Source organism: Musa acuminata, chromosome BXJ1-6 (assembly GCF_036884655.1).
Source record: "Musa acuminata AAA Group cultivar baxijiao chromosome BXJ1-6, Cavendish_Baxijiao_AAA, whole genome shotgun sequence".
Taxonomy (NCBI): Eukaryota; Viridiplantae; Streptophyta; class Magnoliopsida; order Zingiberales; family Musaceae; genus Musa; species Musa acuminata.
The window spans coordinates 1346705-1360516 of record NC_088332.1 but is presented as its reverse complement, the minus strand read 5'-3'; the positions used below and the strand labels follow the sequence as shown (position 1 = coordinate 1360516).

At 37.6% G+C, this 13812-nt stretch overlaps 2 protein-coding genes and 1 long non-coding RNA gene across 6 annotated transcripts; 2 read left to right on the top strand and 1 right to left on the bottom strand.

Moving 5' to 3' along the window:
* The first annotated feature begins 1 nt into the window (after position 1).
* LOC108951750 (uncharacterized) lies at positions 2-3680 on the top strand. Of its 2 annotated transcripts, none has more exons than XR_010513900.1 (3): positions 2-1513; positions 2082-2301; positions 3273-3680. It is a non-coding gene; the product is annotated as an uncharacterized LOC108951750 (long non-coding RNA). The 2 variants fall into 2 exon arrangements; XR_010513901.1 differs by having other exon boundaries at positions 2-1982.
* A 554-nt stretch (positions 3681-4234) lies between these two features.
* On the bottom strand, positions 4235-9273 carry LOC135585781 (pentatricopeptide repeat-containing protein At5g66500, mitochondrial-like). 3 transcript variants are annotated; one of them, XM_065185809.1, is made up of 5 exons: positions 7951-9273; positions 7608-7872; positions 5797-6225; positions 5511-5705; positions 4235-4432 (listed from the first exon to the last, which is right to left on the bottom strand). In XM_065185809.1, exons 1-2 carry the CDS (start codon positions 9233-9235, stop codon positions 7637-7639), a joined length of 1521 nt encoding a protein of 506 aa, XP_065041881.1. In that variant the 5' UTR covers positions 9236-9273; the 3' UTR covers positions 4235-4432; positions 5511-5705; positions 5797-6225; positions 7608-7636. The 3 variants fall into 3 exon arrangements, with proteins under 3 accessions (XP_065041881.1, XP_065041879.1, XP_065041880.1); XM_065185807.1 differs by having other exon boundaries at positions 7608-9273; XM_065185808.1 differs by having other exon boundaries at positions 5587-5705; positions 7608-9273.
* Positions 9274-9469: 196 nt separating this feature from the next.
* LOC103971105 (glycine-rich RNA-binding protein 4, mitochondrial) lies at positions 9470-12433 on the top strand. The gene is made up of 4 exons (XM_009385060.3): positions 9470-9649; positions 9739-9807; positions 11865-11971; positions 12088-12433. The coding sequence occupies exons 1-4, from the start codon at positions 9532-9534 to the stop codon at positions 12190-12192; spliced, it is 399 nt and encodes a 132-aa protein (XP_009383335.2). The 5' UTR covers positions 9470-9531; the 3' UTR covers positions 12193-12433.
* The last annotated feature ends 1379 nt before the right edge of the window (positions 12434-13812 follow it).

Here is a 13812-nt window from a genome sequence, read left to right as displayed (position 1 = left end):
TTACGCATCGGCCACCCTCTTACGCACTGGCCACCCTTGCTTTCTCCCGCTTTACCCGCGCCCGCCCTCCGCTCCGGCCGCCTTGCCGTCCTTCCCGTCGTCGACGTGTTCGGCGAGGGCTATAGTTTCCCCCTCTCGCGCGCCAACTTCATTGGCATTTGGTACCCTCTTGAAGGACCTCGTCTTCTTCTATGCTCTCCTCGGCGCCTAGCGGTCACCCACCAGCTCTTCGACGCTATGCCCTGCCGGTAGCCTTTCCTTCGCCAGGGCCGTCGTCGACCAGAATGCCGTTTCGTGGACGCATATGGTAGTCGTGTACTGCAAGGCCGGTGCCGTCGTTTCTGCTAGGTAACTGTTCGACAGACTGCCTGAGAAGAACCTGGTTTTGTTGACCACTAAAGTTAACGAGGGATGACTAAAGAGGCGCTTGCGCGAGTTGAAATGGCAGAAGATAGAGCCAGACGCAGCCACTGTGGTCTGCATCATCTCCGCCTCTGTTCAGCTGCGAATTGTGGAGCTGCTGATCTGAGTTGGATCGTATGTCAATAGCAAGAAGAACGAGAGGAACGAGCACGATGCACTTGTGGACATGCATGCCAAGTGAGGCAACATCAAGAAAGCTTTGTGCACATTCGAAGAGATTCCTTCCCTGGATGCACACTCAATCGCCGAGCTCATAGACGGGATAACATCCCGTGGACTCAAAATGATGGCGCTCGACATCTTTGACATACTGCGAAGGGAGATGATGATGCCAGATTGCATCACATTTGTCAGGAGTTCTGGGAAAGCATTGTTTGCAGCTATGGCATGGAGCAGAGAGCCGACAGCATTTCTTGCATCACGGACATGCTTGGATGGGCAAGGTGGCTTAAGGAAGCACATAAGATAATTCAGAGCTCCACATATTTGACACAATGCGCTGGGAGGTGATCAAGCCAGTCTGTATCATGTTTGTCAGCACGCTGAGTGCCTGGAGCCATTCAAAGCTTGTCACACAAAGGGTTGGAATTCTGTGATTCCTTTTCTGCATGGATGTGCTGGGAGGCATAGAGAAGCACAAAAGATGGTTCAGAGTATTCTAGTGTAGCCTCATCCAGGAGCGCTAGTGGCATTGCTTGCAGCTTGGAGGACTTGTGCCAATACTGAGATTGCAGAGAACTAACTGTTGAAGGTGGAACCAAGAACTAGGGAAACTGTATGCTTCTGACAATGATAACATTGCAAGAATTAGAGCAATGATAAGAGAAATTTCAACGAACTTCCAGGCTTGAGTTGGATTGACATTTAGCGGAGCTGCTGTAGATTTCAGAATAAGGTGTTGACATGCATCAAATGCAGGACAGATTAATTTGTTGCCTTCTTTTCTGGTTAGTCTTACAACGAGATGATTGGTTGGTTAAGGCAAAGAGCATTGATGATTTGAGCTGCCAGGGCATACCTTGGTGTTAGAGTACTTTAATTGTGCTTTTTTTTAATGCAACAAGCATCAACCAGCTGGGTGGCTATCCAGGTGAGAAACCATTTATGATACACAATTGTAACCGGTCAGTCCATATTTTATATGTGGCAAAATGAAACTAAGATTATGGAATAGTCACACTAAAATGGTTGCATCAGTTTGTCATTCAAAGTCTTTCTTTTGGTATCAAAGAAAATCTTTTTGTTCATCTGGGAAATCAATGGTATCATGAAAAATTCAAGGGGTTTATAAGAATCGTCCTAAAGTTGTAGAGCTTATAAGAATGGGCCATGATTCCATGCAAAGTGACAGACTGTGTGGAACTGAAACTGTGTCTTGGAATGTGATTCTGAACTTGTCTTCTTCATTTATAAAAGAATGAAATGAGTGTATTTCTAGATTGTGAATCTTCTTGAGCTCGATCCGACAAGCTAGTTTCCATGCATATGTGGAAATTGGTCTTATATTAGTGTTCATCTCAAAATGCAGCTGAAACAACAATTTATTTCTTCATTGAATGGTACAACTCCATGCTTGGACACATTGTAAAACTGTACCTTGTCTAAATAAGTCTAGCATTGGAGTTTCTAACACCACCTCTTCTGTTTATTTTGCCTAGCTATCAAAATTTATATCAGACGATCTAAGTGGGCAACCAGCAAGGAACTGCAGTTGTGGGGCATATCAAGAATTGTGTCTCATGGAGTATGGGATGTTGCACCATGGACTTCAGTTGCCATGTAGACGTCTATCTGAGGATTGATATTTTTGCTAGAGGGTAACCTTTTTGACAGCTCAACATTTTCTCGCCTTCTAAGGATCAAACATGAGGAAGTACTGTAAGTGTTTTTCTCCAGTGTAATCCATAGTGGTGATAATTGAGTGTGTGTGTGTGTGTGTATATATATATCTGTTAAGATTGTTGAGAATCTTATCAATGTAGCTAATTCTTGTGTCATGATCTAGATGACTGACTTGCAATAAGTTTCGAGTGTGTGTCCCATTTCTGGTTGGACATAGTTATAGTCTAGTATAATTTAGTTTATGTCATGATATCTGCTATTTGAAGATTCAAAATTCTAATTAGATCATCAAGGAAAAAGAACAAATAGTTCCGTAACATTCGTATGTGTAATGCTACTATACCTTTTCCTATGCTGTTATTTTACTCGCAAAGTCTTACTGTCAGTTCTTCTAAGAAGCCTTGCCAGTAAAAAGCACTGAAATGGAACTATCATGTCCTTGATTGCTTCATGTATTCTTCGATTTTTCATCTCTTCAGTGATGGAGAAGAACAAAAAATAAAATATATTAGTGGATTGAGAAATGTCAGTGCACTTGCACAAATGGCAATTTCTGAAGAAGAGGCTTTGTTCTTGATCATGCAAATGATACAAGAATCAAGAAGTAGGACTTTGTGCCAGTGAATCCGATGCATCGTAATCTTAGTCTAGACAGAGACTGAAACATGCATTACATTACTGATTTATTATCTCCTGGACTTTGATTTCCTGTACTCTCGAAGGACAATCCAAATCATCAAAGTTGGTAACACATATATCTTTTCGAAGATTAATATGCAATGTGCTATAAGCGATTTTTTCTTCGAAAAATTGGTGCATCTTTCTTGTTGTTCAAATACAGATAGAAGCAAGGAATTAGTAGTGCCATCATGTCCGGTCCTATTGAGTCATGTTCATTTAGGTATTTCTTTGTTTTGTAGCCAAGTAGGGTTTAAATCCTCACCATGTGTTGTGATGTTTCATACACCTGATACCTTTTCATCCTATATGACAACTGCATCTTCCAGGTAGGGTTTAATGTTGTCAAGAGGAGCAATGAAAACAGAAGGAAGGAAGGATATCTCCATTTATAACCAGTGTTAAGCATAGAGTTATGTCTTTGGACTTGATTGTTTTCTCTCTCTCTCTCTCTCTATTATTGCCATTCGTGCTGCTGCTTCTGAAGCCATTTCACCTCTGTGACAGTTATCTCCCCCAAGTGGAGTCTAATGATGCCAAGTGATGCTACAAGATGTAATCAAAAGAAGGGTGAATCTTCCCATTTATAATTAGGATTAAGCAACAGAGTTTTAGCTTCCCACAAGATTGTCCTCTATCCTTCTTATACTTCGTCGTCATTGTTAATTTTGCTGTATTGTCATCATGATGTACGATCTTCGTTATTATCATCATGATGTATTGTTACCCTTCTTGCTTGTTACTTTCTTCTTAAGCTTTTGTTGTACGATCTTCGTTATTATCATCATGATGTCTTGCTTTTAGATCCTTTGTTCACATGCCGAGGGTTGAAATCCTTGTTCTTATTTTTGTAGTTCCCTCTTATGCAAACCCTAAAAACTTGCATATACGCCATTGATGATAATTTTTATGGGATGCTATTAATTAAAATTACAAATGACATTTAATTTTCTAAGAATTATAAGAGTATAAACAAATATTAGGAATATGTTATGTACCTTAGTATCTATCCTTTTAACTTAAATTAACTAAGGTTGACTATAGTTAGTCACACAATTGACTTATTTTTTTTCTCTGAATGTTATCTTAATAATGTTAAAAAATCTGTAATACCAACACTTATAGGGATAAATATATCATTTCAAAACCTCGAAAAGATATAAATGAAAAAAAATCCTAAAAAAATATCTTATTTGTATGTGAATTATTATTAGAAAAGAAAGTCTAAGATATTATCGATGCCTTCTTTAAAGACAAAAGAAATAACTAATTCTTCGCTTAGTCAACTATGGCAAATAATAAGAATTCTTTCATAAGAAATACTTTACATTCATCATGCGAATAAAAATCATCTTTATGATACGAATAGAGTATTCACACCAGTGATAACAGATGATGAACCTCATTATCATCCTCCTTCCAATTGGATCGATGCAGTCGTCAAAATTTTTTTGAGCTTGTTTGATTCCATTTAACTCGTTGAGACCCCCTGAAATAAATAAAAAAAAATCAATCATAAACTTTGGATGATGTAAAAAAAATTAAACTGAGAATAACCCACAAATCGACAATTTAATCATGCCCCAGCAACTACATTACTAAAAATACATGTAGCAATCAATCACTAAGATGTCTTACATCGATCAATTCACAATTGCATATAACCAAAAGAGCAGAAAATTAATTTGGCACATGAGTAAGCAAGAATAGGAGTAATGCAAACAAATAGAAATTAAAGGATCCTTAAATTGTTTACTTTTCGTGTGATCGATGATGCAATCATGCATATATATATAGCATGCAACTTATATTCAAGAGCGTACTTTTGCTAGTTATGAAAAATCAAGACATGTATCTAATGATTAAATGCTTTGAGCTATTTGTAAGTTTGCTAAAATATTATATGTTCTCATCCTATTCTAATTATCTAGAAATAGAAGAACTAATATTTCCTAGAGTAGTCGGAATCTTACAGACAATGGAATCAGTATTGCTGAATTACAGAGAAGCATGATTTTAGCTAGTTATGCTCTTAGGAAGTACAAGTCTTTTCAACCATCAAACTCAATCTTGCAGAGATTAATTATCCAATAATGAACCCGATATTAGCATGCAACTTACATTCAAGAATAATTTTTTGCTAGTTATAGAGAAATAACTTAAGTCTTTGAGCTGTCTGTAAATTTGCTAATATATTATATGTTACCATCCTACTCAACCCATAATTGAGTAGTTGCCTACTCTAATTATCTAGAAATATAACAACTAATATTCCTAGACTGATGTGAATCTCAAGTATAATGAAATCAATCTTGCTGATTTATAGAGAGTCAGTATGTTATGTTGCTGTGCTCTTAGGAAATACAAGTCTTTTCTACCACCTAATTTCTAATTTCATTCTAAAAATGACAATTAAAAGGCTAAGAAAACATCATAAAATGATATTGTCCTGTAACACCCCTAGATGAGATCATTTTACATAGATACACTGTTGATTGAGTATCATGATATGAAATAACTAATGCAAATTCACAATGAGAAAAAGGTAATGAGATTTAATAACTTGCCCTAGTTGCTTTATTTCCAAACTGGAAGACTTCAAGTCAACATTTCTTTATCTGAAGGAGCAGAGAAGATGACAACCCGGAGAAATCAAAGAGTGTGGCATGGACAGGCAACAAGCATGGAAGAAGGCAGTAGTTATCTCCATATCACCATTTGGCATTAGAGGATAAATATGTCGGTAGCCTTCCTCTTAGTATCTGCTGAGTAGAGGAGTGGTCAGCCTTATAAACACATTAAATGTAAGAGTGAGTGTGAATGGAGTTGATTAAGATGTCTTAACAAATTTACCTGACAATCTCTCACATATGATGGATAGAATGAGACCTCTTTTTGAAGGTGAACCTTAGTACAGTGGTGAGGTTGCTTCTTTGCAACCTAAAAGATCAGGGTTCAAGACTTGGAAACCGTCTCTCTAAATATAGAGCTAAGCTGCATATGTTGACTCTCGCCAGATACCACATCGAAAAGGGAGCCTCGTGCTCTGGATTTGCCCATTTAGAAAGAGACTTTTCACTTCACTTCTCAAAGCTTCTTTTTCAGTTCGCTTCTCAAAGCTTTCTTTCATATTGTAAGTAAACCACTGGTCATCTTAATCTCACCTCAAAAAATGGTGCTTGGTTGAGGTTAGGATGGCAATTCAAACATAAAGCTCACCTCTAAAAGGGTATGTAATCCACTTGCAATGACATAATAGCAAGCTAATTAGCATCCAGACGCCTGCATATATCAAATGATAGTGATCTATGAAACATAAATATCAGGGAAACAAGGTTGAAAGGAACGAAGAGAGCCATGCAGCAAAGGAGAAGGAAAAGGAGAGAGGAGAGAGGTGGGGCAGGCAAGTTCAACAGAAACTTTCATTAAACCTATCTATTAGTGATTATAATAATAATTTGCATATGAATAAAAAAATTTGCATTAAATGCCAACAAAGTAGAAGAGACCATTTAGTACTAAAGACGATGGCAGCATGTGAAGAGAACGATTGATAGTAACTCTGTAATCAAATACCAGATGTTTTACCATGAAATATGCACTCATCCAAAAACAGTAGTTATTTTTCCAGTTCTCTACAATGAGAAACTATCATATTGATTGTACATGGGTGCTATATATATCTTTAAACTTATAAAATTTGGTTCATCTTCTTGAAGTGAATAGGACCTTTGAGCTTGTAGAATCTGAAATACTTGAGATATACTTGAGTTTGATGATATATATGTAACCTTTAGACGTATAAAACTAGTAAATTTATCATTAGTGATCTTTTCATACGACAATAGATCCTCTATGTGCATGAGTAAATAGGTCCAGAAAGCAACAAATATGATGTGTAAATGGTTCTTCAAACTCTCTAGCCAAATATCAAACAAGTGAAGTTGTCATGCAATCATTTGGAAGAGAACTTGTTGCTCTAACTCTTAGGATACATCATCTTTATGTTATATCACAGTCAGCCCCCTCTCTCATCTGAAATCTTGATCCATCTGAGAGTGCAGCAAATTCTCTTTTCTTTTTTGCTTCTCTATGCATGTCCCCCTGTTCTTTTGTTATGATTTTAATCACCTCAGCTCCTACAAAATTTGGTTGATGTGTCTTGACATTAAATTTATACTCCATTTCAAATATTATAGTTTATCCTGTTCCTTCATTAGTACTATGATCAAGTTCAAACTTAAGTTCTGTACCATATGAGAATATTTATTAGTTATTTGTTTCCTATCTCATCATTTTGAGAGTTCAAAACCAAAGTTTCTTGAACTTCTGAACTTTGAATGACATTTTAGAAAAAGCATCTTTGAATTTGTTTCACACACATATAACTCTAAACTAATCCAGGCTTTACAAGATCACCTCCCACCACCTTGGCACCATCGGTTTGTTCGACACCTTCCGAATATTAACGTAACTTTTATCTTTGATGCATCTCTCAACTACCATGTTGGCCTACACCTTGTGCCTTGGATATTAATTCAGCTAAAGAATTGAAGGACACTAACAATATGATTTGATGTATAATTGCTTTTTATCCAGTTGATATCATCGAAAGTATGAAGCTTTTTATCAAAAAGAGATGATCTCTGACTAAGAAAACTAACCTGATTTCCACTCAGTAGCTCAGGCAGCATCAGATTTCAATTGCAACAGGTAACTCAAACTGGCTGTTACCTGCCTCCTTCTTCAACCCTCTGACCTTCATCATTCTTCTCAAGTACTCTGCCCCCTCCCACTGTCCACAAGCTGCATAAAAGTTCGCCAGCAGTACATAACTTCCAGGATTATCAGGATCCAGCGAAAGAAGATGCCTTGCCATCTGCTCACCTCTCTTCAAATCCATGTTGGCTTTGCAAGCATTCAGCATAGCTATACAGACTGCACTGGTCAGATTATCTGGATTCAAAATTAGATCACAGTAGAATTTCCATGCCTCCTCGATCCTACCTGCACGACTTAACAGGTAGATGAAACAAGCATCATGCTCAGGCCCAGGATCTATGCCATGCTTGCTCTGCATTGCAAACAAGCACTCTCGCCCCTCATCCACCAGTCCCGAATGGCTGCAGGCCGAGAGAACCGAAAGGAATGTCACAGCATTTGGTGAAACATGACCGCTTATTTCTTCTTCTTGCATCCTCTTAAACAACTTCCAAGCTTCAACACCACGCCCATGGCTTCCATAGGCCGAAATCATGGTTGTCCAAGAAACAACGTTCTTGCGATGAATCTGTTCAAAAGATATTCGCCCTGATGTTAGCTCCCCGCACTTGGCATACATATCGACGATGGCGTTACACAAGGTCGTATCTGAATCGAATCCATGGCGGACCATCACACAGTGCACTTGCTTTCCGTAGGACAAGCTCAAACAGTCCGAGCATGCAGAAAGAGCACAAGTAAGGGTGATCTCGTTGGGCCTCACGAGTCCTAACACCGAGAAGGCCTCCTTTAATCGCCTGTTCTGGATGCACGCGCTGATTAAGGCGTTGTAGATTGCAACATCTTTCTCGCGATTCAATCTGTTGAACACGTCGAACGCCTCCTGAATCATTCCGCAACCGGAATAGAAGTCGATAAGCGCTGTGGCCATGACGAGGGAGTCATTGCCGTCGCCAATCACCCGAGCGTGGATCTGCTTGCCAAGCCGAACCGCACGCATGGACGCGCAGGCTTTCAGCACAGAACACAAAGTGAAGCCGGTGAACGGAGACCCTCCATCCACCGCCATGGCGCGGAAGGCCGAGATGGCGTCGGCGGGGAGGCCGTGCCGGACGAGGCAGGAGATGAAGGCGTTCCACGCGATCGAGTCCCGGACGGGCATTCCGTCGAACACGTCGAGGGCGTAGCGGAGGAGGCCGCACCTGGAGTACACGTCGAGCAGGGCGGTGGCGGGGACGGGGTCGAGGTCGGCTGCGGACTTGACCATGAGCGCGTGGGCTTGGCGGCCGAGGGAGGGGAAGGAGCGGCAAGCGGAGAGGAGGGGTGGGAACGCGTCAGCGGCGAGGGGGGCGCCGCGGCGGTGCGCACGGCGGAAGAGGTGGAGGGCGTCGAGATGAGATGCATCGGTTGGGGGCGGCGAGGGGGACACAGCAGCGTGCGGGACGAGCCGAGAGATCACAGAACGAGACCTCTTCATTCGCCCACAACCCAGCAAACACGACGTTTTCCTACCCTCCCTTTTATTGGAAAAATGGAGGGGCATGTTAAGTGGGTCCCTCGAGAATGCCATATCGTCTAATCACAAGAAAGGTAACCAAACGGTTAAATGACACAGGGGTGCGATAAGGATTGGCACTTGCTCTGTGATGATACGTTCGTCGTCACCAGCGAACACGGCAGCTGCCTACCTTCCCTTTTATTGGAGAATTGTCGCTATGTAAGCGGGTCCCACAGTGGACCTCATATATAGACTAATAATAAGGAAAGTATATATACGAGTACGAAACCTATGGGTGGGATAGCGATTGGCACTTGCTCTATAACGATCCGTTCTTAGTCGACGTGAAGAGAAAGAGGAGAAGAGGAATGAGGCATTTGGTGAGTAGGTGGAGGCTCGCTCGACCCTCGAGCTTGCAGCAGCCGCGATTCCACTGCGCTCCGCCGCCGCCTCCGCCGCCTTCCAATTCGAAATTGTTTGTGGGAGGTTTGATTGGGTTTAACTCTTTTGGCTTCACCTTCTTGTGTGTGTTTGTTGCAGTTCATGATGATTCCTTTGCTTTGGATTGGATCAAGGTCTGTCGTGGTCTGTGGATGAGATGTCTCTCAAGGATGCCTTCTCTTCCTTTGGAGATGTCACCGAAGGTGCGCGTTTTCACTCCCTTCTCTCTGTTTTAGTTTGTAATGTGCTCGTGAATGTCGCATCTTGGAAGAATAGTGATGATACTAGTGTTTGATCTTCTTGTTCCCCTAGTTGGAAAGGCTCAGTCACTAAATTCTATGCAGAAAGAGTGATCGATCTTGTGATGCTTGGTGATTGCATTGGATCCTGGGGTCATTGCCATCTTGCATGATAGTTGTTTGGTGAATTGTCTCAGAGATCACTGCTATTTTAGAGTAATTAGAACCAGCACAAAGTGATCAAAGAAGTATGAATCAAGAATTGTGATATGACAAAATGGAATAATAAGTGAGTTGCCATCTCAGGTTTTCTGAGACCCAATTTAATGCATCTTTTTTCTTATTGTGATTCATTCAATAGAGCAAACGAAAAGATTTGTGGCATCTGAGTTGAGATCGGAAGCTAAAGAGTTGAGTGTCCAAGCTTGGGTTCATTGAGTGTGAGCTCAAGTAGTCATAGGTGGCATGGACGTAGTGTAACTTATAATTTCAATTTTTTCTGCTGTTCTGTCTCTAGAAGTCACTAATCAAAGGAGTGTGTTGTCACTGTCATCAAAACAGCCCATATTGAGGTAACTTTTAGGTATACTTCTTTTTGTTCCCGCAACTTGAATGTTAAGAAGAAGGCTTCTTATTTGAGAGACTCATCTGATTACATAAAGGCATCTGCACTATCAAGCTTGATGTTTATTCAAATTTGAATTTGTGATTTTTGTGATGAAATGAGCCATTATTTCCCCGTCTCTTCTTCCTTGTTGATAGATTTCTCTGTGGCTATGCTACAAAAGTTGACAACCTGACATCCTCTGTAGAAGATTGGAGCAAACATGCAAAATATGATGCTCAAACTTGCACATAGAATTCCTAATGTAATTGCATCTTATTTGAATACTTTATATATCAGAAATACAAGCTTTGCTATCCTTACCTATGTAACATTTGCAATGGATGAGTTTACCGGTCAGGTACAAGATACAACCCCTTGGTATATGTTGTTCATCGATGATATTATTTTGATTGATAAAAGTTGTAAACAAAATCAATTTTAAACTTGAGTGATGATGGCAAACATTTAAATTTAAGGTCTTAGATTAAGTAAAATTAAGACTAAACATATGAGGTGTAGCTTTAGGAAAAACAAGAGAAAAACTGAGAGGATGAATGGATAAGAAGTTCTTCTAAGGAAAAAATGTAGGTATCTTGAATCTATTATTTATCGGGATGGATTTTGTTCATAGAGTAAAAGATAAGTGAATTGAAATGGAGAATAGTGTTGAGAATTTTGTTTATCCATCCAATGCCCTTTAGATTTAGAAGAAAAAATTTATAAGGCAATTTCCTAGCATACTTTAGAGTTTAAGTGTTGGGTGATTAAGAAACAACGTATATAAAATGTTCCTGTAGTTGAGATGAAAATACCAAGATAGATGTATGAAGTTATTATGAAATATAGAAAAAATATTTTTATTAAAAATATTTTTATTATGAATAATTAGGTGTAACTCATATAAAAAAAAAATCATCTAAGATTGTATAAATATTATTATAAGAAGATTTAAATATTATGATTAAATAAGATGAGACAATTAATGTTACTGATAGAAAAGAGAACAGCAAAGACTTAGAAGGCTTTATGCTAAACTATATAAAAATAGAGATATCTGAATGCTTCCAATTTAATTGAAGATATCACCTTGTAAAAGTACTCGATGATGAGCAAAAATTCATGTAACTGATCCAAACAGTCGGAACATTAACATTTTCTAATTATTGTTGTCATTGTAAATATTGACTTTTTGTTTTTCTTTCTGTTGCTGATATGTATATCATCATAGTTCATTGAAGAAAACCTCCTTGATTCTGTTTCAAAATATGATTACTTTGTATGATTAATATTTCTCCCTGATTTTTGAAAAAAGTTTATAAAAAAAAATATTACTGTTTATTTTTGAAAAAATATAGACTATTATTGCTTCAGACAACTTATGTGAAATTGCATGTTTATTGCCTGTTTGTTTCAGTGAGGATCATGTATGACAAGAACACTGGAAGGTCAAGAGGGTTTGGATTCATCCATTTTGCATCGGATGATGCAGCTAAATGCGCTAAATTTGCCATGGATGGAAAGGTAAGAGGAGTGATTGCTTCAGTTCAATAAATTGAGTTGACAGAGGACATAAACCATATAATATATAAAATATATACAACAAGCAACATTTGCAACTTCTGAACACTTGTTTTCAGGCATTCTTAGGTCGACCGTTGAGAATAAGCTTTGCTATCGACAAGGTTCGTGGTGGACCAGTTTTAGTTCCTCGGCTTCCAGCAGTAGGAGAATCAACTAATTGAAACTTCTGATCTTGTTTCTTTGGCAACACAACTTTGTCATTGTAATATTGTTTCCATATCTAATCTTATTATCGTAAGGAAAAACTACTTCAGCAAAGGATTTGTACTCTCTTTGCCATAGTAACAGCAGATTTTGTTGACATGATGAGGTAGATAGTATGATCATAGTGTGTATTTCTTTATGAAGTGTGGATAATGATTTAAGGCAGCTTTTGTGAGAAATGGTAAACTTGTCTTTGGAGTCTTGTTCTGAAACATTGCCTGGATGTTCTGCTTTGCCGAAGACATACTATCTTTTGCAAAAGGAACACTTAATACCAATAACACTGTTGTCCAAGAAATGTCATTTGTGGTACTAAAAGTACTATTTTTGTACATTAGTGAGATATGTGACCATTTTATGGATCTCGGATTAAATAGTTGAGATATTATGATTTTGTTGTTATTCTGGAGTATCATCATTTAATTTGAACTTGAGAAATTCTTAAGATCTTCAATAAGATGGAGCCACCTATTGTTCTAGAAATCGCTTTTAAGGTTGGAGAAGAAGGTACCACATTGACATTATTCTTCCTGATTTCTTTTTCTTTTTTTGATGCTGCTTAACCATTTTGGCTATAGCATGGCTATGTAATCATGTCAATCCTCAACTTTGTGTTCCTTAAAATATCTTTCTATTTTAATATCAAATCATGGTGAATGAAAAGTGAGACAAAGAAGTGAAGAAAAAGAAAAGGCAATAAATAATGGTTGAGAATATAAAGGAATTTTATGTATTTCAATATATATATATATATATATATATATATATATATATATATATATTGAAATATATTCAAAATAATCATTGATAGTCATGATTATTAATAAGACACCAATGTTGATTGGATGGATACCAATACAAATGGTATATACAAAAGACTTCACATATATTATAGCCATATAGAGAAAATTAGAAGATATAAAAAATATATAGTAGTATTAGAATAGGGAGTGTATCTAGTATAGTTTTTTATTACAATAAAATTATATTAAAGAATTTTGTTTTTTTATGTTTTCACATCGATAATGGATGTACTTACTAGTTAATTATAAGATAGACATCTTTAATGTATATTATTTACTGATGATATTATCTTAGTTGATGAGAATCTAAATGAAATTAATTATAAACTTGAGTTATAAAGATAATTCTTAGAAAATTAAGTAGGACAAAAACTAAATATGTAAGATGTAATTTTAGTAATGTTATGAATAGATAGAAGAATATAGTTAAGTTGGGTAGGCAAAAATTTATTTCAAGTAAAAGCTTTAAGATTCTTATATCAATTATTTAAAAAAAATTGAGAGATTGATGAAGATATTATTCATAGAATAAAAATAAAATGATTAAAATGATAAGAAGTGTCAAAAGTCATATGTCATCACGGTAGTTTTGAGATGCAAAATAAAATTTTTGAAAGATAATTATTAGACCAGCAATAGTTTATGGATTCAAGTGTCAAGTAATTAGGAAACAACATATACAAAAAAAAGTTTATATTGCTAAAATAAAACTATTGAGATAGATTCATAAAGTCACTACCGAAGATAGGAAATGAAATAATTATATTTATGAAT